General features: G+C 41.6%; 4 protein-coding genes across 5 annotated transcripts; 2 read left to right on the forward strand and 2 right to left on the reverse strand.

Moving 5' to 3' along the window:
* The first annotated feature begins 453 nt into the window (after nucleotides 1–453).
* On the forward strand, nucleotides 454–10,546 carry smyd1b (SET and MYND domain containing 1b). Of its 2 annotated transcripts, XM_083904708.1 has the most exons (10): nucleotides 454–702; nucleotides 2,057–2,233; nucleotides 2,607–2,820; nucleotides 3,650–3,780; nucleotides 3,875–3,913; nucleotides 8,139–8,334; nucleotides 9,431–9,523; nucleotides 9,631–9,794; nucleotides 9,909–10,077; nucleotides 10,177–10,546. In XM_083904708.1, exons 1-10 carry the CDS (start codon nucleotides 581–583, stop codon nucleotides 10,339–10,341), a joined length of 1,470 nt encoding a protein of 489 aa, XP_083760834.1. In that variant the 5' UTR covers nucleotides 454–580; the 3' UTR covers nucleotides 10,342–10,546. The 2 variants fall into 2 exon arrangements, with proteins under 2 accessions (XP_083760834.1, XP_083760835.1); XM_083904709.1 differs by lacking the exon at nucleotides 3,875–3,913.
* A 1,428-nt stretch (nucleotides 10,547–11,974) lies between these two features.
* Nucleotides 11,975–12,709, reverse strand: LOC310939863 (fatty acid-binding protein, liver-type; the record flags this gene model as incomplete). Its single annotated transcript, XM_083904712.1, has 4 exons — nucleotides 11,975–12,025; nucleotides 12,110–12,202; nucleotides 12,342–12,514; nucleotides 12,643–12,709. The coding sequence occupies 4 exons, from the start codon at nucleotides 12,707–12,709 to the stop codon at nucleotides 11,975–11,977; spliced, it is 384 nt and encodes a 127-aa protein (XP_083760838.1).
* A 1,497-nt stretch (nucleotides 12,710–14,206) lies between these two features.
* On the reverse strand, nucleotides 14,207–15,856 carry LOC310940245 (isotocin-neurophysin IT 1-like; the record flags this gene model as incomplete). Its single annotated transcript, XM_083905176.1, has 3 exons — nucleotides 14,207–14,334; nucleotides 15,070–15,274; nucleotides 15,737–15,856. 3 exons carry the CDS (start codon nucleotides 15,854–15,856, stop codon nucleotides 14,207–14,209), a joined length of 453 nt encoding a protein of 150 aa, XP_083761302.1.
* A 1,826-nt stretch (nucleotides 15,857–17,682) lies between these two features.
* Nucleotides 17,683–24,505, forward strand: znf366 (zinc finger protein 366; the record flags this gene model as incomplete). The annotated part of the gene is made up of 7 exons (XM_083905177.1): nucleotides 17,683–17,775; nucleotides 19,159–20,184; nucleotides 20,262–20,429; nucleotides 21,321–21,471; nucleotides 22,029–22,220; nucleotides 23,552–23,726; nucleotides 23,817–24,505. The coding sequence occupies exons 1-7, from the start codon at nucleotides 17,732–17,734 to the stop codon at nucleotides 24,503–24,505; spliced, it is 2,445 nt and encodes an 814-aa protein (XP_083761303.1). The 5' UTR covers nucleotides 17,683–17,731.
* Nucleotides 24,506–24,744: the final 239 nt, after the last annotated feature.

The following is a 24,744-nucleotide window of genomic DNA, read 5'->3' on the forward strand; positions in this document are numbered from 1 at the left end:
ATGTGAGTAAGAGAGAGTAAGTTAGAGAAGGCCCCAGAACACACGAGAGGCAGGGACACCCATCAGCTCCCGTTTCTATCAAATGTCTCGCAGCTGTCCAACATCACCACACACTCCTGACAGACGGCACCAACTGAGGCTCCAAAAATAACCCTCAGTGACCAGGACCCTACCAAGTCACAGCCTGGGGTCAGTCACCAGCATCACAAACTGAAAGTGAGACCAAATACTTAAACGAATCAAGAGAAATCTCAAACTATAATTCAAAGTTGTGTCAATCCCAAGCCAGGCTGTTTGATTTATTGACAGATCTGCTCAGTAAAGACATCAAACTCCACAATGAACTGATGACACAAATGACCACCAACCCATTCTCTGTCTTTCTTGGTACAGTGCAATAGTTAGGCGGCTATTTTAGTACCTTAGCTGAGGAATGCACTGTTGTCATTGACGGACACAGAGGGCACACATTGGTCCACACGTTCCTCAACTACCCTGTCGCTGTATTTTAGCCTCCTCTCTGATCCACACTCAGCTCAGCTTGCACACGCCAGCGTCTCAGGAAACCTGCGCAGCTACCATGGACAACGTGGCGATATTTGACTCACCTGGAAAGGGGCGGGGCCTGAAGGCGACCAAGGAGTTTTGGGCCGGAGATGTCATTTTTTCTGAACCCAGCGTTGCAGCTGTTGTGTTCGACAGGTACGGTGATGCAGTAAGGGTGTGTCCACACGTTTTCTGTCATTCCCTTAAGAATTAGGAACATTTATTCACGATTTGGGTCATCTTGTGCAGGGGTCTGCAACCTGTGGCCCTAGGGCCTCATGTGGCCAGGGGCTTACTGTGAAGAAAAAAGAAGGAAAAAGTTGTCATTGGTGATAAAAGTGTTTTAATTTATTTTATTTTTTTTAAATATGGGAGGTAAATTTACTTATTATTATTATTATTATTATTATTATTATTAATTTACTTACTTAAATGAAGTAATGTGTACGTAAAGAAGGACACATTTTTGGGTCCAAATAATTAATCCCAAGCAGGTTTTGTCAAGCAGGAACTACATAAAATCCAAATATTGCTTTATTTATTCCAAAGTAGGTTACTTTTAGTTTCATTAGTTTGCCACAAACAATGGAAGGCCTTGGTCTATATATTTATATGTATTTCATTCCACTTTGTAAGAGTTTGGGTAGGAAAAGCCATGAAATGTCAAGCGTTTTCTTTTAAATTTCACAAATGCAACAATTTATCATTCTTATATATATATACATATATAGTACACCTGTATAAAAACCTTTATACATGTTATTGTTTTTCATCGTAAAGGTAGCAGACCCCTGATCCAGTGGGTGTAATATCACATTTCACTGTAGATGACTGCGTCTTCAGCGGAGACAGAGCTTATCTCCAGGATAGAACTTTGCACTCACTCGTCATGGAAACAATGACCTGTATCATGTCACCCCATTCACACAGCATCAACATTGTTTGTCACAGAATATCTCTTTAAAATTGTGACATTCTGCATTGAGTTGTTTTATTTTCCAGTATAGTATGATTATTAATGGAAAATATACTTTGTATGGTATTATATGTACTTTAAGTTTTAGAAGTAAAAGTATTAAAAAGGTTAGGAGTTAGGATTGAACCATGGTGGCTCAGCGGTAGGGAGAATTGTCTTTCAACTAGGTTGTGAGTTTAATTCCTGGCTCTGCTAGTCTATATGTGTCCTTGAGCAAGACACTTAACCCCATGTTGCAGCATGTGAATGGAAAAACTGTAGTGTAAAGCAGCTCATCAAGATTAGAAAAGCTCTATATAAATCAGACCAATTCTTCTTCTTCTAATAGAATTATAATTTACTCAAAATTCCTTGCATCTTTCTTTTATAGATCCATCTTCAGCTGATGGAAAATTAAACAATTTATCTGTTTTTAAAGTAACTGTAGACAGGTTTCCTTTCCCATCTGAAATATTTGCAATAAATTACACGAAAGGTAAAAAAAAAAAACATAATCGTCATTGTATCCACACGGCTTCTCCTCTTTTCCTGCAGTTTAGCCGAGCGTATTTGCCACAGCTGCTTCCGCAGACAAGACAAGCTCCAAAGGTGCGGCCAGTGCAAATTCGCTCACTACTGTGACCGAACCTGCCAAAGAGCCGGCTGGGCCGAGCACAAGCAAGAATGCGGTGCCACCAAGGCGTTTGGCAAAGCACCAAACGAAAACATCCGGTGAGTAAAATAAAGGTTTATGTGGTCACTCTGCAACTTTACACTCTATATATGTAGATAATCAACCATCAATCCATCCATCTTCTACCACTTTATCCTCCACATGAGGGTTGCGCTGTGCCACGCTCAGCCATTTATCAAAAATAAATTAAATATTTGTATAATAATATTTATTCAATTGCCTACATTCAGGGTCACATAATGTAATTACTCATAGTGCAGTGTGCTCACAGAAGCCTTGTTCATTTAGTTGATTTAGGTTTTACATAACCCTTTTTCTAAAGTAAAAGAAGAAACTTGTTTAGTGTGACATTGATTTAGCACGTTATATAATGAGCTGCATGTCTATTGACTGTTGTTTTTTCGGCTATAGTTTGGTGGCGCGCATCCTGTGGCGACTCGACAAGGAAGGTAGCGTGGTGTCTGACATGCAGCTGACGACGCTGGAGGAGCTGGAGGATCATGTCGCTGACATGGAAGAGGAGGAGCTGAAGGAGTTCAAAGTGGACATCCACAACTTCCTTGACTACTGGCCCCGAAGTAGCAAACAACACACAGTTGACGAAATCTCACATTTATTTGGAGTGGTGCGTCTTGATGTATCAGCATGTTTTTGTTTGGTGTAGTGGCAAGGAGTTTGCATGTTCTCCCCGTGTGTGCGTGGGTTTTCTCCGGGTTCTCCGGCTTCCTCCCACAGTTCGAAAAAACATGCGATGAATGTTTGTATGAATGATGGTGTTGGTTGGTTGGTACACGTTGGCAGCCACGCTTCCGTCTGTCTGCTCCAGAGCAGCTGTGGCTACACGTAGCTTACCACCACCTGTGATAATGTGTTAATTAATAATGGCCAATTTGTAAAGTCCTTTGGGTGTCTAGAAAAGCACTCTAGAAATGTAATGAACAATAATAATAATAATAATAATAATATTTTATTTATTCTATAGCTGCTTTGTGTGCCGAAATCATGGCGTCTTTCAATGACACAGTAAAAGAGGACAGTGGAACTCCCTCCCCTAAAGACACCTTGTGCAAACAAAAGAAGTTATTCACCAGCGGCAGGTCATGTGAATGATGATTCTCTGGGAGCAAATCATCACATGTGAAATTATATGTGATCAGAACAATAGTTACCAAGAAATGAAAGAACCGGGGGCCGTTCAGTTTGAAATCTACTGGACATAAGTTCGTCACAAAAGGATAAAAGCTCACAATTCCAATTAACCACAGTAAAAAAGAGAGAGACATTTTTCAGCTCAGTTATAATTTCACAGCTTCTCGCTGAGGTTTCCCCAGATTAAGCACCGCCATCACTTGTTGTCACATACAAGAAATAATACGGAGAAAATATTCACAAGTGCTCTGGAAAATGTTAATTCAGCATGTTCATGCACATGTATATATCTCTTTCTCGTCCAGATCAATTGCAATGGCTTTACAGTGAGTGACCAGAGAGGCCTTCAGGCGGTAGGAGTCGGCCTTTTCCCAAATTTGTGTCTTTTGAATCACGACTGCTGGCCAAACTGCACTGTAATCCTCAACCATGGCAAGTATGTAAAAAAACACAAAAAAACATGTATACTGTAGTATATGTAGTGTGTCAATGGTTGTTTGTCAGACAACTGCTTCCTGTTTGTCTTTCAGTCGATCAGCTGTGAATACTATGTTTCATTCTCAACAGAGGTGCGTTACCTCAACCGAAGCATTTTTAAGTTTCATTTAGACTTCCCTGCTTCACCAAGACACACAGTGGCCACTTTATTAGATACACGCGTAAGTGTCAGTAACGGCACCGATGTGGCCGCCTCCTTAGAGGTTCGACGTGTTGTGCGGTCAGAGATTCTGTATAACTTGGTTATATCAAGTGGTCGCCAGTCTGGCCATTCTTCTGAATGGCTAGACTGAAGACAGCATTTTTGCCTGGACAACCATTTGGACCATTCTCTATACACTCTTAGAAATAAGGGTTCCAAAAGTGTTCTTCTACAAGGGCTGAGGTTCTTGGTAACACTTAGGGTTCCAGGTGGAACCTTCATAAAAAAGGATTCTCCTATGAGGACAAGCCAAAGAATCTTATATGGTTCTACTTAGCACTTTTATTTCTAAGAGTGTAGATCAGCAGTTTCTGAAATACTCAGACCTGTCTGGTACCAACAACCATGGCACATGTAAAGTCACATAAATCACCTTTTAATGCTCAGTTTGAACGTCAGCAGCTTTGTCTTCTTGACCACGCCTAGATGCTTACATGCTTTGAGTTGCGTTACATAGTTGTGTTCATAAGCAGATGAACATGTGTACCTAATAAGGTGGCCGGTGAGTTAGTATCATTTCATATAACTCCAATTTCATCTTCGTCTTAATAGTATTTTGTAGATTTGCTGTGACTCAGTGGTTTTCATCCTGGCATTAACACGTGCAGTAGGTACAGCATGTCTGCTCACACATAGCATTATTTATGTGTCTAAAGTTGATCAGACACAGGAGAGAACATTCATTAATCGTCTAACGCTTTATCCTCCACATGAGGGTCACAGGATTATCTTGTCCCACCACATATAAATCATTGAATGGGAAATAAAGGGGCAGTGTCTATCAGTTCAGTTGTCAAATCCTGGCTCTTGGTTATGGCAAAGAAAAAGGAGAAGATTTTAATGATTTAAAAGTGGATTTATTTAAAATTCAAATAAATTCACTCAAGAGAGACAAGAGTGAATGAAAATAAATGTAACAAAATAAGTGAATGTGAGCGTGAGTGGTTTTTTTGTCTGTGTGTATGTGTGTGTTTGACCCTGGACTGACCTGTGTCTGGTGTGTCCAATGACTTTCACCCTGGGTCAGCTGGGATTGGCTCCAGCAACCCCCATGACCCTCATGTGGAGGATAAAGTGGCAGAAGATGAATGAGTGAGTGAGTGAACAGAGCGATTTGTTGATTTCAACAATTTTGATTTTAACACTTGTGTGTGAATCAACCACTGAGAAGCTAGAAGGACTTAGACATGTAAATGTGAGTCAGAACCACAAAGGCAGAATCAGCTAATTATTCAAGGTTTTTAAACATGCTGATGTAAATATTTAAACATGCAAATATGCATTTAATAATTGGGAACATTTAAATGTGTAAATAGCTAACTGTTAGGGATGTGAATCTTTGGGTGGCTCATGATTCGATTTGATTCTTAAGGCAAATTATGGCATCAAAACAATACAGCTTGTATAAGATAATGTGATAACACAAATTCATTCAAAACAAATAAAAACGTATTTACTGTACAAAAAAAATGGCATAAATAAAAGCTTAGGCTAGCTGCCTTTTTCTCCCAGAAGTTACAAAAATAAACTGTACACAAATAACACAAACTGGTGTTTTATGTGGTTTTTCAAAATAGAAACTCGTAAAAAAAAAAAAAAAAACCGATTCTGAATCGATTCAGAATCGTGCATGATTAGAATCACGATTCCTGTGTGAATTGATTTCCCCCCCCCACCCCTACAAGCTGTATACACAATTTAACTAAACTATATAGACTAACAACTTGTAAACCTTACATTTCTAATTCCCCCCTCAGTTTGGGGGATTTTTTTTTTTTTAGTATTTATTTAATTTGGACTTTTTGTTTTGTGAGTTAGTTTTAAAAGCGTGTTTGCTAGTTTTTAGCTAGCTGCTACGTACTAGCTAGCTAGTCATAACCAATATTGTGTCATAAAAACCCAACAAAAGACTTGCATAGCCTTATTGTAATCAAAAACAAATTGAAAACATTTAAATAAACATTAAGCATTTAAGCATATTATCCAAAGCGACTTACAAAAGAAGAATAAGCTTCAGGGTTTCTCCCTCCTGGTCCTGGGGAGCCACTGTCCTGCATGTTTCCCTGCTCCAACACACCTGATTTAAATAAATAGGTCGTTATCAGGCTTCAGCAGAGATTACTGACGAGCTGAACATTTGAATCAGGTGTGTTTGAGCAGGGAAACATCTAAAACAGGGGTGTCAAACTCATGGGTCATATCAGCATAACGGTTACCCTCAAAGGACCAGAATAAATGTAAGTAAACTGTCATACAGAATAAATGTAACTAAATGTAACCAAATGTAATATAAAGGTAACTACTCTGTAACATTTTGCTAAATAACTTTCTTTCTGTATTCATATACAATCCGATCTAGTGGCGGTGCCGTCACTTTGCGGGTAACGCAATTGCAATGCATTGTGGGAAATGTAGTTCATGGTCAACGCCCGCCTTAAAGCAGCATGGACCTATTTTAACACAGTTTTTTAAGACCAATTGATTAATAAAATGACATGGTGGGCCACATCTGGCTCCCGGGCCTTGAGTTTGACACATGTGGTCTAAAACGTCCAGGACAGTGGCTCCCCAGGACCAGGAGTGAGAAACCCTGAGCTACATATTTAGAAGTATAGTCTTGGAAAGAACTCCATTAGATAGGAAAAACTTTCTGTCAGGAGTGGGATTTGAACCCACGCCTCCATTCGGAGACCAGAAGTCCCATTTTCCCAGGAAGGAATTTGTCCTTGAGTCTGGCGCCTTAGACCACTCGGCCACCCTGACTTCGCAAGAACCCAAACTATGATTGAACCCAGATTATGTATGAAATTTGAGTTTTCATTAATAACTTGGTGGTGATGGAGGTTGGTGATCCCGATGAGAAATGAGGAATGGTGGATCTGTGAAGACTTGGTGGTGATGATGAGGAGGACGCACATACATGACAGCAGAGTGTTAGAACTCAGGCAGGAAGATTCACTCTCAGGGAAATGACAGCTATGGGAAGTGACAGAGAATGAGACGATAATCGAAGCAGACAGCAGAGTAGTTTTCCTGACTTCATTAAAATACAATTTAAATATGAGGTGTGGCATATGTTTGCATATGTGTGTGTATGTGCATGTGAGACTGCCTCAAATATAAGAGGGAAACTCAAGCTTGGTACATCCACAGCCAAGAGTGGTTTGAATGATCATATCATAGATATGTCCTTTATTTACCGTGGGTTAATCCACTCCTATACTTACACACAGACAATGTTAATGCCAGGAATAAACACGTCATCTTGAATGCTCTAATCTTTTTTCTTTATCTTTTTTTAAACCCCACATTTTCATCTTCACTTATACGACTGGTTTGTCACTGTGTGTGTGGCCATGTGTGACTCTTTAATGCCGACACAGTTAGAGTATTTCATTCTACTTCACCTCTAACACATGTAACACTATCAAATGCAAATCTTGATAGTGTCAGTGTTCATAACTATTTCATATTTACATCGCACTTAAAGGTGTCATATGTAAGAATGTGGCCAAAAACGGTTACTACATTCAAATTCAATATACCAAGGTCTTTTAGGATTCGTTTTCTGACGTAACTGGCAACCCGTGGTTGCTCGGCAGCTGAGACTCTACCGACTGCAATGATTGGTAGACGGCGGTAGGTGGCGCCACATGCCAAAACATGATTTCAAAACATAAACAGGATTTGCAGTCTGCAAAATATATTTTTTTTTATGCATATATTTTGGCTGTACTGTTGTTGTTGGTGAGTTCAGTTTGTTATATTAACATTATTCCTGAGTCTCTGTGACATATTAGGAGGATTTTATGACCAGTTGCTTTAGATTTATTACATAATGCACCTTTAATTGTTCGCTTTCTGATTTTTTATGAACAAATCAAAAAGGTCAGGTATAAAAAGTGGTAACAAACATTCTCTTGTGATCATGAGTATACTGTATGTAATTTAGTTTTTTCTATCACAATGGAACAGGGTTTCTTTATGATTTAAAGACTATAATTGAAAGTCTTAATGATTTAACTCTATGGACAGTGTACTTTTAAGGGTTTAGTGCCGTCTTCTGCGTGTGACTGTGTTTTTTGCCTCCTCAGGATTGAGCTGCGCTCTTTGGGTAAGATCGCAGAGGGCGAGGAGCTGACAGTCTCATATGTGGACTTCTTGAATTTGTCCGAGGAGAGAAAACGGCTGCTGAAGACACAGTACTTCTTCGACTGCACATGTGAGCACTGCAAGGACCACATCAAGGACGACTTGAAGATGGGGGGAAGGGAAGTGGAAGGAGTCAAGGTTCGAGTCTGTCTGTGTGTGTGCTTGTGTTGATTTTGCTATTGATCTGATTTTTTTAAATTATTATTATTATTGTTATACCATACAAGGTAAGGCCAAACGTCGTTGCCACTTTTAGTGCAGACTAATAGATGACGACAACACGTGAAACATGAGAAGCAGAGCCACAGTGGCTATTTAAAGCAAAGATAATCCCCAATTCTTTCAGCTTTTTATCACTCCCTCCCTCTCCCTCTCTCTCTCTCTCTCTCTCTGTGTTACCATAGCTGAGCAAAAGGGCATTGGGCTTGTAACCAGAATCCTCACTAGGCCAAGGGCTGGGGTTCCCCTGAGCAACGCATTGCACATTGTTTATTGATAATTGAACACACTAAATTGATCCCCGCAGCCATATTAACCAAAAGTATGACAATATGCTTGATTGCGATTATAACTTCCGGAGTATATTTTTGGCTCTACTGGAGATAAATAGCCATTGCATTTATGGCCTCAAACAAAACAACGTGGGCGGGATCATCACAGCACGGCTGCGTGAAACTGCCGTGACTTCATTTTCTACGCGACGCAATGCGACAACGTGACAACAAACTAGTGACTCGTGACTTGTAAAGCAGTTGTTTTCGATGTACTGAATCATTAGAATCAGAGAATTAAAAAGATTAGTTCAGTACTTCCTCCATGACCGGAGCACAGACTCCATTTGACACAGTCACTGAACTAAAATACAGTGGTAGGTTTTGTGATTCAGAGTTCAGCAGTGCTGTTGCTAAAAACACCAGACTCCTCTGTTACATGGTGAGATTTTAGACATTTCCTTGCAAAATGTTGGAGATTAGCCCACATTTTCAGGATTGTTAAATCTTTTTATCTACAGTTTGGCATTGTTCAGTTGACACATAGTATCGGCTCAGCTCGCTTTGAATCTAGCCTGAGCACGTACTTAAAAAAAGTACCAGGTACTATCGCTAATGGAAAAGCTATATAACCATGCCGTGCCGTGGCGAGGCTAGTGGAAAAGCGGAAAAGCATGCAGTGCAACAGTTTCACCAGTGTTGGAAACCCACTAGTAAAATCTCTCCTATCTCCAACCCTCTAGCCTTCAGAGGAGCAGGTAAAAGAGGCAACAGACTATGTCTATGAAATGCTGGAGAAGATGGAAAAGGCTCGGCTAAATGGCGACTATCATGAGGTATTGTATCATCCAATGTCATTGAACTTGATTCAACCATATATGACAAGCATTGCTTTTCCCCTATATCTTACAAAGACTGTGTTTGATTGATTTTTCCACTTCAGGTTGTTAAGTTCTGCAAGGACTGCATCGATAAAACAGAGCCAGTTTTGGCTGACAGTCACATCTACCTGTTGAGGGTGTGGAGCACGTACAGTGAGGTGCAAGCTTACCTGCAGTTCTTTGAAGAGGCCGCAGATTATGCCCGTAAAATGGTGGAAGGATACATGTGAGTGCGAAAGACACTGTACACATCCCCGTGTGCTTCTTTTATGTCATTTTCTACTTTGTATTGACGATAAAGACATGGATGAGTCAAGTCATTCAAGCCTTCCTCTCACAGGAAGCTGTACCACCCAAACAATGCCGCTCTCGGTATGGCTGCCATGCGTGCAGGAGTGAACCACTGGCAAGCTGGGCTGATAGAAGTCGGACACGGCATGGTCTGCAAGGCTTATGCCATTCTCATGGTCACCCATGGCCCAACACATCCAATCACCAAGGACCTGGAGGTAGACCCCTCAAAAACCGGCATTCAAAACAGCATTGAACACTTGAATTGAATTTACCTGAAAAACTGTTATTATGTTCCCTTCCTGCTGTCTCCACAGTCCATGCGAGTCCAGACAGAGATGGAGCTGAGGATGTTCAAGGAGAACGAATATGTTTACCACAGTATGAGAGAGGCAGCGCTGAAGAACAGACCCATGACCATGTTGCACGAACCCAATTCGGTGGAAGAGGGGATCAAGAATCTCTTCCACCGGAGGAAGTAATCGACGGATGTCAGTCAATAAATGCATCCTATTTACTGTTTTGAATGATGGCGTGAGAGTCTTTACAAATAGTCACATGATGATTTTTCATTGTACCCCCCCCCCCCTTTTTTTTTAAGTTACACTTTACATTTACATTTTGCAGACTCCAAACAGAGCATAACTATAGAAATTCATGATAATGGTACAGAATAAAAAACAATACCCACAATGGCAGTATTTTTTTAAATCAGGTTTCTTATAATTTGCATGTATACTGTATAAAGATCTTAATCTTTCACTTCAAACACATCCTAAAATTATACTTTCAGTGACGACATTAAGTCAACTATTAACATACAAACTCACTTAACCACAGACTATTGAGTTAGTCAGTGATTCTGAATAGAACAATCTTTTATTTGCACATACGCCAATTAGCGATAGTGAGTTTGACCTCAATTAACCCACGCTTATCTGCACCCAGGGAGCAACGGTTGCCCTGCTCCCAGACCACAAAATTTCCTGGGATTTGAATAAGCAACCCTCTGGTTACAAGTCCAATTCCCTTCCTGTTGGCCATGTTGCCATTGAAATCCACATAAAACAGTGTGCTCCAATGACCTATTCTGATAAAAGGCCTTTTTGTTTGCAAGTTTCCTCTGGGCATGAATTGCTGACTTTATCAAGATGCTTCCATTGCAGCTCATTAGTCCTGGACATTAAATTGAAGTTATTTGTAGAGCACATTTAACAAAACAACCGAGGTTGACCAACATGCTGCACAGAATGATGTCAATTAAAATATGCATCCATGTAAGAATCGGTAAAAATAGAAAGATACGGAGCATAGTAAAAGCAAAACAAATGCCAGCTCAACCGGTGTTAAATGCCGTGGAGTAATGGGTTTTCAAAGACTATGTAAAAGGCACAAGAGGCTCATCTAATGTGCCAGGGCAGGGCATTCCAGAGCTGTTGTTTTTGGGACTTCTAAAAAAAAAAAATCGCCAACTGGAGACATATTGGAGGTGCCAGATCATCTAATGATTTAAATGGAAAGAGAATTTGAAAAATCCATCCTAATAAACAAACTGGTAGCCAGTGTGTTTGAATTTAAACACCATACAACTTTGCCCAGCAAAAGCTCCCACAGGAGCAAAGCTATAATCCCAGTATGCAGCAGTCATTTTATCATTAAAAGCCTCTCTTATACCCCTGCACAGGTAGCATTTTACAAATGTAAAGACAGCTGTTAGAATTAGCCATCAACACCACTATCAGTCACTCGATCTCTAGAACATCCCTAGTTCAAACTCCACAGTACAAAAAGCAGAGAGCGTGATTTTAGAGTCACATGGATGTTACGCCCCCATCAAAGAAAACAAGAGCAGCTGGAAGGTTTGGAAGTAATTTTTAAAAGCTGTGCCCTTTCATCCCAAGACAGAAGTGCATTTTAGATAAGCTGTTCTGAGACTTTAAACCATGACATGCTGGCCTTCTACCGTATCAGCAAGGTCAGTTGCCATTACGGATACACAAAAAAAAAAAAAAAAAAAAAAAAAAAAAAGTTCGCTTTTCCAGCTTCATTTAATTAAGTCAAGAAAACCAAAAGACAGAGTAGCTTTTAAGGTTTTATTTTCCCCAGGGCAGATCTTTACATTCGTTTGCTCGTCCTCTTGTATACGATGGTACCAAGAGTCATCGTCTGTGCAGAGAAAAAGCAAAAAGTAAATGTTAAAAGCTGGTCACAATAAACCACAGAATCAAATTTCTCAGTTTGCATACTCACATTAACAATCGTGTTCCCATCGACCAGTTCTGTGACGGACTCAATTCCCTTCAGGGAGACCTTCAGCTTGTTGCCGTCACGATGTACCACCGACTGCAGCAACACAGCAGACAGAAATAGAATTAAAATCAGGCTTCATCTGAGGCAATTCTGTTTCAGTGCGTGAGGGATTTTTAGCGTTTCAGATTGTGATCACACGCTTGGCGTCTTGAGTCACTGAAGCTTGGCTCACCTTGATCTTCTCCCCGGTGACGGTCTCCAGCTCGGCTTCCTTTCCAATGGTGAAAGCGTTAACAAGGACCTTAGAGCCAGTTGTGACGGTCACCTTGAAGTCGTCACCGGTCTCCTCAATCTCTGAGACGCTCTTGATGTCTTTGCCTTTCTGGATGAGCTCATCAGGGAGACCTAAAACATGCAGGGACGTTAACTTTAATGCAATAAAAGTTGCACGTTTTTAAGGCTTTCAGAAAGACAACATTTTATATTAAACCACTATAAATAAGTACAACAAGCATGGAAGCCATAAATCTTACCAATTGCCTTCATGAACGACTCAAAGTTCTCCTGAGACTCAAGCTGGTACTTTCCACAGAAAGACATGGTGGCAGTCTGGCAGACAGTGAAGGTGAAGACAGCAGCGGCATTTGCCTGTTTTATACTCTCAAGCTGCAGCGCGGGCAATCATTAACCACAGGTGTCTCAAATTAAGGCAGATCCAGGCCCATTTCATGCAACACAGAGAGCTCACAGATGAGCCACAGAGCACTGATAAGGACATAGTGTGAGAGATAACAAAGCAGTACAGAGTGACCAGACTGAAGTTAGGTAACCCTCAATGCACAGGGGAAACGGTGCAAACTGTGCAGGAGAGTACATTTTGTTGCAGATATGCACACACTGCACTTTTCAATGTCAATGACTTTGCGTGAATCCTATACCCAGTGAGTCCTCGCAGTGCATAATGCTGCTCTCCAGTTTCAGTTCATCCCTCGACCCTTAAATTTTGGCTGTTTGCTTTAAGTTTCCCCTTTTCTATCCTGTTTCTCCCTGCTGTTTTCATTCCCTGCCACCTCCTCTCTGTGTTTATGTTGTATGCAAATTTTTAGGCTCTTTAGAATATATAAGGAAGGGTTGTAAAGGGAGCAGGAGTTTCAAAGATGTTTCAAAGATCCCTGAGAGTTGAATGTCTTTTTTTTTTTAGATTTGCCTTAGGCTTTTGAAAAAATCTACAAAAATACAGCTCACTAATCACAAAAAAATGGATTGAAGTTTCACAGATTACAGTGCACCATCCATGAAATGCATATTAAGTAGGTTCTTTTGTATTATTAATGCAAAACAAAATAAATGTATGCGGTTTGCAGTAACGCAGTAAAACCCCTCGTGGTTCATTCTATCACTTCAACAGTGTGAACTATAGCCTTTATTTTATCACTTTACTTTGGTGATGTGACATTTCAAGATAAGCCTTTCAAAGAGCAGCCAGACCAAGATACAGGATGATGAAATCATTCAGTCCACGGCACAGTGGACTGAATGATTTCATCATCTGCGTCTTCCGACTCGTGTGATAACGTCAGGCTGCTTTTGAACGTATTTGGCGAGAAGTTGCCGTTTGATCATGAAGTAAACATAAATGAATCAAAGGTTAGCGGCACACGAGACGACTGTTTCAACAGTGACGCTGAGTCACACAGAGCCTCGCTTGTGGATCTGTTGGATTTGTGTGGCAATCGGTTACAGTGCAAATGAGTGACATGTGACAGATAAAGTTGGCTAAAGGTGTTTGGACACTGAGTGACAGTGGTAAACACAGAGAAGGATTTAGGAGGGTTTTTATGCTCTAAAATAAAAACACACAAGTATATATACTCTCTCAAAACTTTATTTCAACATGCAGATATCTGGATGACCACTGTCCATATTCATCCCCTGTTTTCATACAGAAAAATATATTGACAAAGGAACTCTACAGAAATACAGAAAGAGTCCATTCAGAGTGATGATGACAAACATAGAAATACAAAGATTTGAACTGTAACTGGTCCAGTTTCAGCTCAACATCCGGGGGTAGATTCCTGAGACGTCAGAAACAGCTCACTTGTGGATTTGATGAGGAGAGGTGTGACCGGCCAGTTGCAGCAGCCTGAGGATGAGGTCACTGGGGTCAGAGCCTTCCAAATCTTCTCCTTCCTCGTCGCAGGACTGGTCTGTGGTACAACCCTCTGTGGTTAAAGACAGGAGTGGTTATTAGTTTTACGACGTGTCGTTATCAGACCAACGACCTTTCACACCAAGAGAACAAATGTGAGTTCACCGTGACTGAAATTAGAATCAACTGTTACTGAAGTAAACTCACAGCTCAGATAAGATATTCTAAGGTAAATCAAAGTAATCAAACATCAGACAGATGTTGAGAAAACAACACAAACACACACACTATGTGCTGAGTATTTACTCAAATGCTTAGCAGGAATGAGTAAAATCCTGATAATCCTGATGTGTGTGAGTAGTTTAACGTTATTATAGAGGGTAATTATTATGCTTTTCACCCCAGGTTTATTTAGAGATTGAAATTTCAAAGGCCAATAAAAAAGTGTTCAAAATTAGATGCATTATTATTGGTTTAATTTAGCAATTAAACCAATGGCCATTTTGTGTTATCCTCAAGCTACGTTTCAGATTTTTGGGTGTCATGTGACACTATGTGAGTCCAACATCTGACTTGTCACAACCACAAAAAAAGGTGTTAAATAAAACATGAAAAGCTTAACATGTGGTAAAAATGAGTGACTGCCTTTATACCTTAGCCAGGGTTTTCCAATCCTGGTCCATGTTTTAGATATTTAGATTATTCAAATGAGTGGATTTGTTGTCAGACCTTTGGAGCAGGCGAAACGCCAAAAACATGCACGACGGGGATTGAGAAACGCGACTATAAAACAAGATTTTTTGCTGACCTGCATCGCAGCAGAGACCTGCAGCAGCACAACGTCCTCCCTCAGAGCCACACGGTCTCCCTCCTGCCTGGCAGGGGGTCAGCAGGTAGTTCTCCTCCACACAGTGAGCTGTTTCCGGGGAGCCCAGCAGGCAGCCCAGGCCCTCACCGCAGCAGATACCGGGGCCGAAGCAGCGGCCCCTGTCTCCGGGGCCACATGACATGCACTGGGGAAGGAAACATAAAACAAGAAAATTATAATACGGCCTGTAGTCATATATTATCATGAATTTTGCTGTAGTATAATAGTTCTACTACGTAAAATGAGCCACACATTGACCAACAGCTACATTAATGACTATGATGATTCTGATTCTTTTATGTCTTTAATGTCATAAAATGTCTCTCCTCTGTTTCTCCAATAAACATTTCCAATACTATTTTTCCACTACATGACATGGATCAGCGGTATAGAGTGAGTCATGGTCCCATCCCAGAATCTGCTGGTCTACACTTGGCAAGAAACAGTGTGTGAAATGATATGATAAGCTATCTGATCGAACAGAGGCTGCACATAATTAGGCTGCATGAATGTGTGAGTGAATGGGTGAATGGCCGAACTGTAGTGAAAAGGTTGAAACTAATGCTTTGCTATTGTTAAATCTTAGAGATCCATAAAAGAAGCTCACCTTGCGAAGGGGCGCGTCCATGATGGACCTCTTCCCGCCGATGGGACAGTTTGAGATGTAACACGCCGAACATAGAGACACGAGAAAAAGAAGGCACACGGATACGGCAGCTCCAGTCATTTCTGCGGAGAGACTGAAGGAAAACAACAGGCAGGAGATGGAGAAATGAACTCATTTCTGTGACTGACAGCAAAATGAACGCTCTGTGAACAAAATGTACTCACTTGTTGCGTTGAAATCAGCGAAGACTTGAAGTTCTTGTTTCAGATCAGCTCCTGAATGATTCTCGTATGTTTCCTGGTGCGAACGACATGTCTTATATACTGGCAGAGCTTCTTTTGAGAGTGACACAGAAACCCAAAAGCCACTTAGAGATCCTTAATGAGTTTCTCTTTTCCGTTACGGTCACCTCCCGGAGATCGATGAGGCTGACCACTGGGCAGGCCGGGGTCAAAAGGCCAGGCAGTCGTGTGGCCTGGTTTGCATTTTTCTATTCATGCATCATTAGAGGATGACTCAGCGCTGCATGACCATGCATGTTCATCATGATGATGGAGTCAGGAAAGTCATGCAGAAGAAAGTGAAATTAAATATAATAAAGTAGAAATGAACAGGGTGTAAAACGTTGATCTATTCAAAATAGGATTCACATTAAGTAAAAGAAGAAGAAGAAGAATAAAAAGATGGGCAATGTAAAAGGAAAGCAGTTTTCAAAGGTCATCTGTGGGGATCTGTGGTGATCTGTGGCCTGCTTGGCGGCCATGTTGGCTCAAAACATTGCTGCACACAGAATTTGTAGCCGAGTGGATGACTGTAAACACACCTAATCTCGATGCCCACACACACAAACACACGCATCTCACTGCGTTTTTCCCGTGTTTTAATAAAATCCTTAATTCCTCACAGGAATTGATGCACACATTGTCTGGGTCCAAGGTTAATTGGATTTACGAGCTAATTAACACGGCTAATGATTTTCCACAACTCATAAAGACTGCTTCACAGATTCAATGATATGAGCTCAATTACTGCGGCCGCCACTAATCCACCAACTGCCACCTCATCTCACTAAAAACACAGGCTGATGACATTCGTCAGTGTTCACTAACTTCTGTGTCAAAGAGGAGGAGCGGGACACTTGGACGTGGACTGACATCAGTTCACAACGGAAACACACCCCTGCATAGATTATATAACATATCTATGTTATAAGTGACCAGTTGATTTAAAGTGGTGTGATGCAGACTCAAGTGTCTCTAAAACAGGGGGGACTTGTGCCATCTAGTGGATTTTTTGTGTCACATTTCATCTGTCCATGCGTCCAATATTCATTATCTGCCATGAGTTCATAGGTCACAGAAAAACATAGCCATAACTCAATAACAGCAACGACAATAATAATAATGATAATAATAATAATAATAATAATAAAATGACAAATATCACACTTTTCACTGTAGTGTGATATAAATCCCAAACTGAACAGTGTTGCAGCACTTTTCTACAGCATTTAATTATACTACCCACATGTTTAAAATTAATAATAAGTATCATCAAAGTGCACATTTACCAAATCTTGATTTGAAATGCCTGACATATATTTAACCTAAAAGTTTCCTGAGCTCTCCAAGAGCATTAATTCCTTACATTCCATCAATAAAAATCAATGACAAAAAGAACACAGATTTCTCCTGCCTATACATTTTCTTCCAAAAAGCTGCACAAATCCCCATTTCATAGAGAACTGGAGATGTCTATCTTTGTTTCCTTATTTTTCTTCAGGAAGGCACTAGGGCTTGTTGACTTCCTCTCCCCTCCCTTCCTTCCTTCTCTCCGAAGGTACTCATCTGAAAAATGAGAACAAAGTGATTGTTCCTGTTCTCTTTCTTAAGTCACTTCAAATGCTATCCGTGGACGGGCGGCTCATTGTCAGGAGAGTTGCAGTGCGAGCGGCAGGGAAGAGTACGCTGGTGCAGGTACAAGAGCAGCAGCTGCATGAGCACCACCACCAGCAGCATCACAGAAAGACACACACACTGGTAAGTTCCACACACAGACTTCACAGACGCCTCGTGCACTTTCGTGGCACTGACTGGCATTTGTGGGTGAGGAGGGGCTTCTGGTTTTAATGGATTGTTTGGAATGCACGGTGTGGCAAACATGGGCTGGGGTCTCTGCACAGAGCATCACATGAGGGAGAGCTAGGGGGAAGTAATTGTAGTGTTTAAAACAGATTGGAGAGCACTGAAAATATGCAAAGTGATACAGATTTGTACTTGCTCCTGCATGTGGTTATCTTTTTGTGTGTGTTACAGGAATAGGTGCAACTGCTCTAATTAAATATGATGCAGAAGTAAAACAGTTCCCTTCTGAGTATAACCATCGTTTCATCTGTGCCACTCATAAGGACACGCACACATATACTGTACAATCTGCAGATATTCTAATAATTGCTCTGTGACATTGAGACATCACAGTTCTTATTGGTAATTTAGTCAGACATCAGGAATACTTCACACACAGTATCACATCACATCATCAGTGGAGGACAAATGGAGAAGTTCCTCTGTGCTCTCTGTGCAGAATGATGAACAGAAAAAGATGAACAGAGCACAGAAAAAAAATAGATAGAGAAGCAAACAAACAACATATGTGGTAATGGCAGAGGCGAGAAGGTAACTTCCTAATTTCAGGAAAGACGGAGACCTGTGAGAAAGGGGGAAGTGAAAGGTTTCAGGTTGACCACTGAAAGGTGTGGGTGTTGACACCATTCTAGACTGTATACATGCGCCTGCTTGCGATTTGTTCCTTCACTGGAACAGTTTCATATGATGTACAGAGAGTTTCAGATGCAGAGACAATGCATGTACTTTTGTCAATTCTGTGCCTGTTTGTGGTTGAATGTAAGCAGTCCGGGAAGTCATCTGATGCTCAGCGATTTCCATTTAAAGCTGCTTTCTTTTTCAACCTGCTATTTTCAGATGGAAATGTTCACCCCACGACACTTATTTTACAGCTGTAACTCCATACCTAAAGGCATAAGAGGAGCCTATGCAACGATTCACAAGAAACATACACATACAGTTCAAATATGTAGTAGGACTGTCCTCTTCTCAGTTAATCATCTCATCACCACCCACTAACATTTTTATGTGAAGGCACGGGACTCACTGTGTATTTTCTCTGTCACAGGACACAGCAGTAAATTGTTCCTTGAAGATCACTACAAACAATGTAATACAGTCTTATAGTGATGCATTAGGCATGGGGCAATTTTAATGGAAGATTCAGTTCTTTAAGGTGCTCAGTTCTTTAACTTATCACATGTCATGCTTGTAAACAGACCGATGTGAAATCTGTGGAGATCCACTGTACGCACAAGCTCCAACTGTTAACACATTTGTGTACTTTCTCTATTGTAGGAAGAACATGGAATCAGACAGAACAAATTTCTCACCAGGAAGAGGTTCCTCTCTCAGAGACGACCTGAGACAAACATCTGAGCAGCACAGTTTCTACTTAAGTCCACCACCTCTTCATATAAAGCCCCCCAAATTCTCCCCTCCCAGATACTCCAGCATATCACCCACTAGGGAAAACTACAGCATGTTTAGCGCCCCTCATTTCTATCCATTGCTTAGCCCTGACTTCACTCAAAAGGAGGGATCCCAAAAACGTAAAAGACCGCCTTTCAAGATGGACGCCCAAGGAGGTGAATCCCCGGACAGAGGAACAGAGAAGGCAGAGGAAAGCAGCACTAAGAAGACAGTCGACCTCTCCCACATCCCCTTGAACCTCCCACTTCACCCCATTCCTTCCCCGTCCCAAAAACCTCATCATGGTATGATTGAGCTCAACAGACTGCAGCTCCATCAGAGATCGATGAATCTACCTGTGCAGGTGAAGCAGGAGCCTCTCAGTCCTTCCCCACTTTGGCCTCCCTCTTCTCTCCTTCTCCACCCACCTTTCTTCTCACCTTTCCACCACAGTCTTCTCCCATACCCGTTCTTCTTACCCGGGCCCGTCATGCACCTCACCCCCGGTGCTTTCTACCCCAGAGAGGATCACAGGCCTGTTCACCGTACCCGTGATGGAGCTCCCCGTGGTGGGACAACCAATGCCGAGAAGCTTGGGCTTGACATTCACGTAGATGACAGCTATTACGTCGATGTCGGAGGTGACCAAAAGCGATGGAAGTGTCGCATGTGTGACAAGTCCTACACCTCCAAGTACAACCTGGTCACGCACATCCTGGGCCACAATGGCATCAAGCCCCACGGATGCCACCTGTGTGGCAAACTTTTCAAGCAGCTGAGTCACCTGCACACGCATCTGCTCACTCATCAGGGCATGAGGCCCCACAAGTGCCAGGTTTGCCACAAGGCTTTCACCCAGACCAGCCACCTCAAGAGGCACATGATGCAGCACAGCGACGTGAAGCCGTACAGGTGAATGACCACAGCAGGTGTTGTGTGCTCTTTTTCATCAACATCAGTGTCTTTAACACTCTTTATTGCACCTCCAGCTGTGGCGTGTGTGGTCGAGGCTTCGCTTACCCCAGTGAGCTTCGGGCCCACGAGCTGAAGCATGAAAAAGGCCAAGAGAACGTGTGTGTGGAGTGTGGACTGGACTTTCCCACACTCGCGCAGCTGAAAAGGCACCTGACTGCCCATCGTGGTCCCACGCTGTACAGGTGAGTACATATACAGTACATATACGTACATATATATATACACACATATACACATATACATATATATATATATATACATATATATACACACACACAAATATGTATGTCTATATATATATATAGACATACATATATACATATATCAAACTTTTTGAGAAAAAGACATTGGGTCTGGCCCAGACCCAAAAAGGTGATTTAAGTCCTTGAACATATCCACATTCAAAACCAGGATAATATTATCACCCTCCAATCTTAATTTCCCCCACATTCTCGAGACACATAATAGGCGAGAGCTCACATGCATGTGTGGTTTGCGAAAATAGATAATGAAAATATTTGATCCTGGAAACTGAGTTGATTAAATAATTTGGAATCATTTATTTTCTTGAGAAGAATTAGATGAAAAGATGCTACTACTGTCATATTGTGATGCCGGAGCCAGCACCTCGTTTAACTTGGCTTAGCACGAAACACTGGAAATGGTGGAAAACATGTTGCCTGGTTTCAGTCCAACAGTAACAAAATCGGCACCAGTCGAAGTCCAAAGTGTTTAAGCTGTTAAGCTACGAGTTAAACACGTAATGTCTCCCAGCTTGAAACAAATGATACAAGTTTAAATATATACGAGTTTAATCTACAAAACAACGCAAAGGGATTATCCGATTTAAGCTCTTTTGGCAAATTCTTTATATTTGGGCTGACCCAGGTTAGCTGTTTACCTGTAGTCGTTGCTCTATATTTGACAGGACACATAGTTGAATCAATAGTTTAATTAAATTCTGGGAAACAACAAGAAGAAATGCAGTGGCCAAAAACTTTAAACTATTGCTTTAAAAAAATGTCAGTTCTCTGTTTGGTTGTAGAGGAAGGTTATACCTCTTGTTCCTACAGGTGTGCAGAGTGCCAGAAGACTTTCCAGTACCCGAGTCAGCTTCAGAACCACATGATGAAGCACAAAGACATCAGACCATACATCTGCAGTGAGTGTGGGATGGAGTTCATCCAGTCGCACCACCTGAAACAGCACACGCTAACTCACAAAGTAGGTTTAATTAGGAGACCGAAGACAAAAGACACAACATTTTTTACTATGCTGTTTGACAGGGACTGGAAGCAAAAGCATGGACTTTGGCATCAACTTAGCTGTCACGTTAAGACAAGCTCATTATTTCTTGTTTACTTTTTTCGATTGTAAAGTTGGCTGGGAGAGTTTGGGCGCCAGTCAAACAGGTTGTTTTGGCAGCTGTTTTAAAGCAATTTCCCCTTAAATCCTTGCTATTTTAACCCCTTAACAACACCTTGACATTCCTTTATTTCCCCTCTAGAATCTTTATGGGTTGAGAAAAATACCTGGTTGATGTATTAATGTGTCCCAAGTCGTTACTGAATCAACAAAACCATAGTGTTGAATGGATACGTTCCAATAAACTGTGGACAATTACAGGCAAGACATATTTAGTTTCTGGAAAAATCTGGGCTTTTCTAATAGGATTAAAAGATACAGACCTCAAAAATGAAGATCACTGTACAAATATGAGATCAAACAAGGCCACACAGTATTTCCCCGTGCCTGAACCTCCACATTCTCTTGCTTTTCAGGGCGTGAAAGAGCATAAGTGTCGCATCTGCGGTCGTGAGTTCACTCTGTTAGCCAACATGAAGCGTCACGTCCTCATCCACACCAACATACGGGCCTACCAGTGTCACATGTGTTTCAAAAGCTTCGTCCAGAAGCAGACTCTCAAGGCTCACATGATCGTCCACTCGGACATCAAACCCTATAAATGCAAGGTTGGTGGTCAGTTTCTCCTTTTTTTCCCCCACTGATTCAAGGAATAGTTCAATATTTTTTGGCAACAAGTGCTGTATACTGTCAGGATAATTTGGTAAAAGATGGATGTTGGAGCCAGCTCAGGAATCAAACAAGAGTTTATTTCTGTACAGAAAGAGCAATCACGAAGCAACTTGCAGATTAAGATTCATACTTTTACATTTATACGATATCAATACAAAATTTCCGTAACATATACAAAGTACTAATACTATAAGGTGGAAGGATTGGTCAGTCAGATCCTGATATCTGTACATGCACACTGTAATGTGTTTCTGCCATCGCTATCATTATGAAGCAAATTGTATTTCCAATCACAGACCTGCAATATTTAGTTGTAACTGCTGCTATTAAAGGATTTCCACACTTTTCTAGAGAGTTTGTTTTGACCTTGGAGTTTGGTGTGAGGACTGAGATGATGACCAGATAGCAGAGAGGCTTTTGGCAGTGGGAGCCTCCTTGTCCATAGGAAGGATATCGCCGCACAAACTGCCTCTCTAACAATGGTCCCCCAGCCTCCCCAGAGAACTGGGCCCACAAATAGATTTCATCTCGCTTTCTCTGCTGTTGGGGAGGGGGGGCTTCCTGTTTTCTCACGGTCCTCTTGGACAGTTTACAGTCCCTCTCTCCTCCTGAAGGAAAGGACCACCCTAATAAAAAAGAATGCAGAGGAAGGACAGCGCAGGAGTTGCCCTTCCCTGTTCTCCTCCTTGCTCTGTCTCCATGTTGCTTCCTCTCTCTCTCCCTTTCTGTGCTTCTTGTATGAGAGGGAGAAAGAGAGAGAGAAGGGGGGGGTAGACAAAGAGGAAAGGAGGAAAACAAAGAGAGAGGGAGGGTGCGCGTGTGTCTATGTATATCTGAATGCCTTTCACATTCATTCATGATTACGTCTATTCTGAGAATAACTAAGGAAAAAATAAAAGAGAGACGGTGTACCCTTATTGTTTGACTACCCTGAAATAAGGTTTACTACAGGCACTGGGTACATTTACTCAGTTGCTGAAGTTATCAAATTTTTGGAGTAATTATGATTTGTAGACTCAAAAGTTATAGTATGCGCCTGTATACTAGTAAATGGTGCTTATGTTAATGCATTTATGAAAATGAAATCATTGAATGAATGTAGGCATTTATTGTACATGACACTTCCTTTTACTCAGAACTAGCCCACGTATTTACAGACGCTCAGAAAAACATGCTTATATGATTTCATAGTGGACATTTTTACTCATAGAACTATGTTTTTACCTTTCCGTTAAACTAATTCAAATAATGACTGATTGTCTTTCAGCTCTGCGGGAAGGAGTTCAACAGGATGCATAATTTAATGGGCCACATGCATCTTCACTCAGACAGCAAACCCTTCAAATGTCTCTACTGCCCGAGCAAGTTCACGCTGAAGGGAAACCTCACCAGACACATGAAGGTCAAACACGGCGTCATGGACAGAGGGCTGGACGAAAGACGTAGGGAGTTTTCTGTAAATAAAAAGTATGTGCATTCGTGTTTAAAAATTGGTTGAAACTGATGTCATTGCTTTTCTTCGCTTGTTTCAGTGTTTCGGCGGAGGGGGCGATTCTGCCTGAACACCCCAATGGGCCTCCTTACGCGCTTCAGCCAAGAGGAGCCATTTGATCTTTCACAGAAGACTCCGGGCCTGCCCAGCCTCTGTCTTGCCCAGTCTGATGGGGAAAGTGTCCCTGGGAGCTCATGTCAGGAGGAGGATGAAGACAGTTTGTACAGGAGGAGCCAGTACAGCCCTGAGGAGGACCAACATGAGCCTGCAGGCGATGCCCAATACAACTCGAAGCCGGGAGAGCGCGTACAAGTAGCTCCTGATGAACTGAGGCCAGTCAAGAAACACAAGCCGGCGTACCGGCAAAGTTTAAATGATGACGCAGAAGCAGCAGAAGAAGGAGAAGGACAATCTGACGATCCCCGAGGTGATCGGGTTCACCTGTCGCAGTCAGAAGCCTCTTATGAATCTGATTTAGAACTAGCCGAGCAGATGTACCGCCACGAAGCAGGCTCTAGAGCGTCATGTGATTATAACTCTGACTCAGAGCTAGAAGATCATCACCAGGAGCCAAATGAGCAAAGCAAACAGCAGTTGGGTGGCTTTTATGAGACAGGGACCGATTGGGCAGAAGGGAGCCAGAGTAGATTGGAAACAGGTGACATGGTGTGTCGCTCCCACACAAGTGAATTTATAGACACACAGGATGACGAAGATGGCAAAGAATGAGCAAAGTATAGTGAGATAATGAGAGGAAGACTTGCCTGAGGAGAGAGGGAGGTGTGGAACTCTCTGATGATGGAGGTTGTGGTGGAGCAGCATAGCCTAAAGGGAAATATCAACATATCATGTTTGTTAATGCAGCAAATAATAGAAATAAAGTCACTGGAATACAAAGCTGTGAAGCATACTGCATGTACATAACATATCAATGAGAATCAAATGAAATTCTATGATTTTGTAGCTTT

Source organism: Microchirus variegatus, assembly GCF_963457635.1.
Source record: "Microchirus variegatus genome assembly, chromosome: 18".
NCBI lineage: Eukaryota > Metazoa > Chordata > Actinopteri > Pleuronectiformes > Soleidae > Microchirus > Microchirus variegatus.

Excerpts from the sequence above, each read along its gene's own strand:
- smyd1b (XM_083904708.1), top strand. The coding sequence starts at position 581 with ATGGACAACGTGGCGATATTTGACTCACCTGGAAAGGGGCGGGGCCTG. Across the intron at positions 3,914-8,138 it reads ATGTTTCATTCTCAACAGAG|GATTGAGCTGCGCTCTTTGG; the intron begins GTGCGTTACCTC and ends TTGCCTCCTCAG. Across the intron at positions 10,078-10,176 it reads CAATCACCAAGGACCTGGAG|TCCATGCGAGTCCAGACAGA; the intron begins GTAGACCCCTCA and ends CTGTCTCCACAG.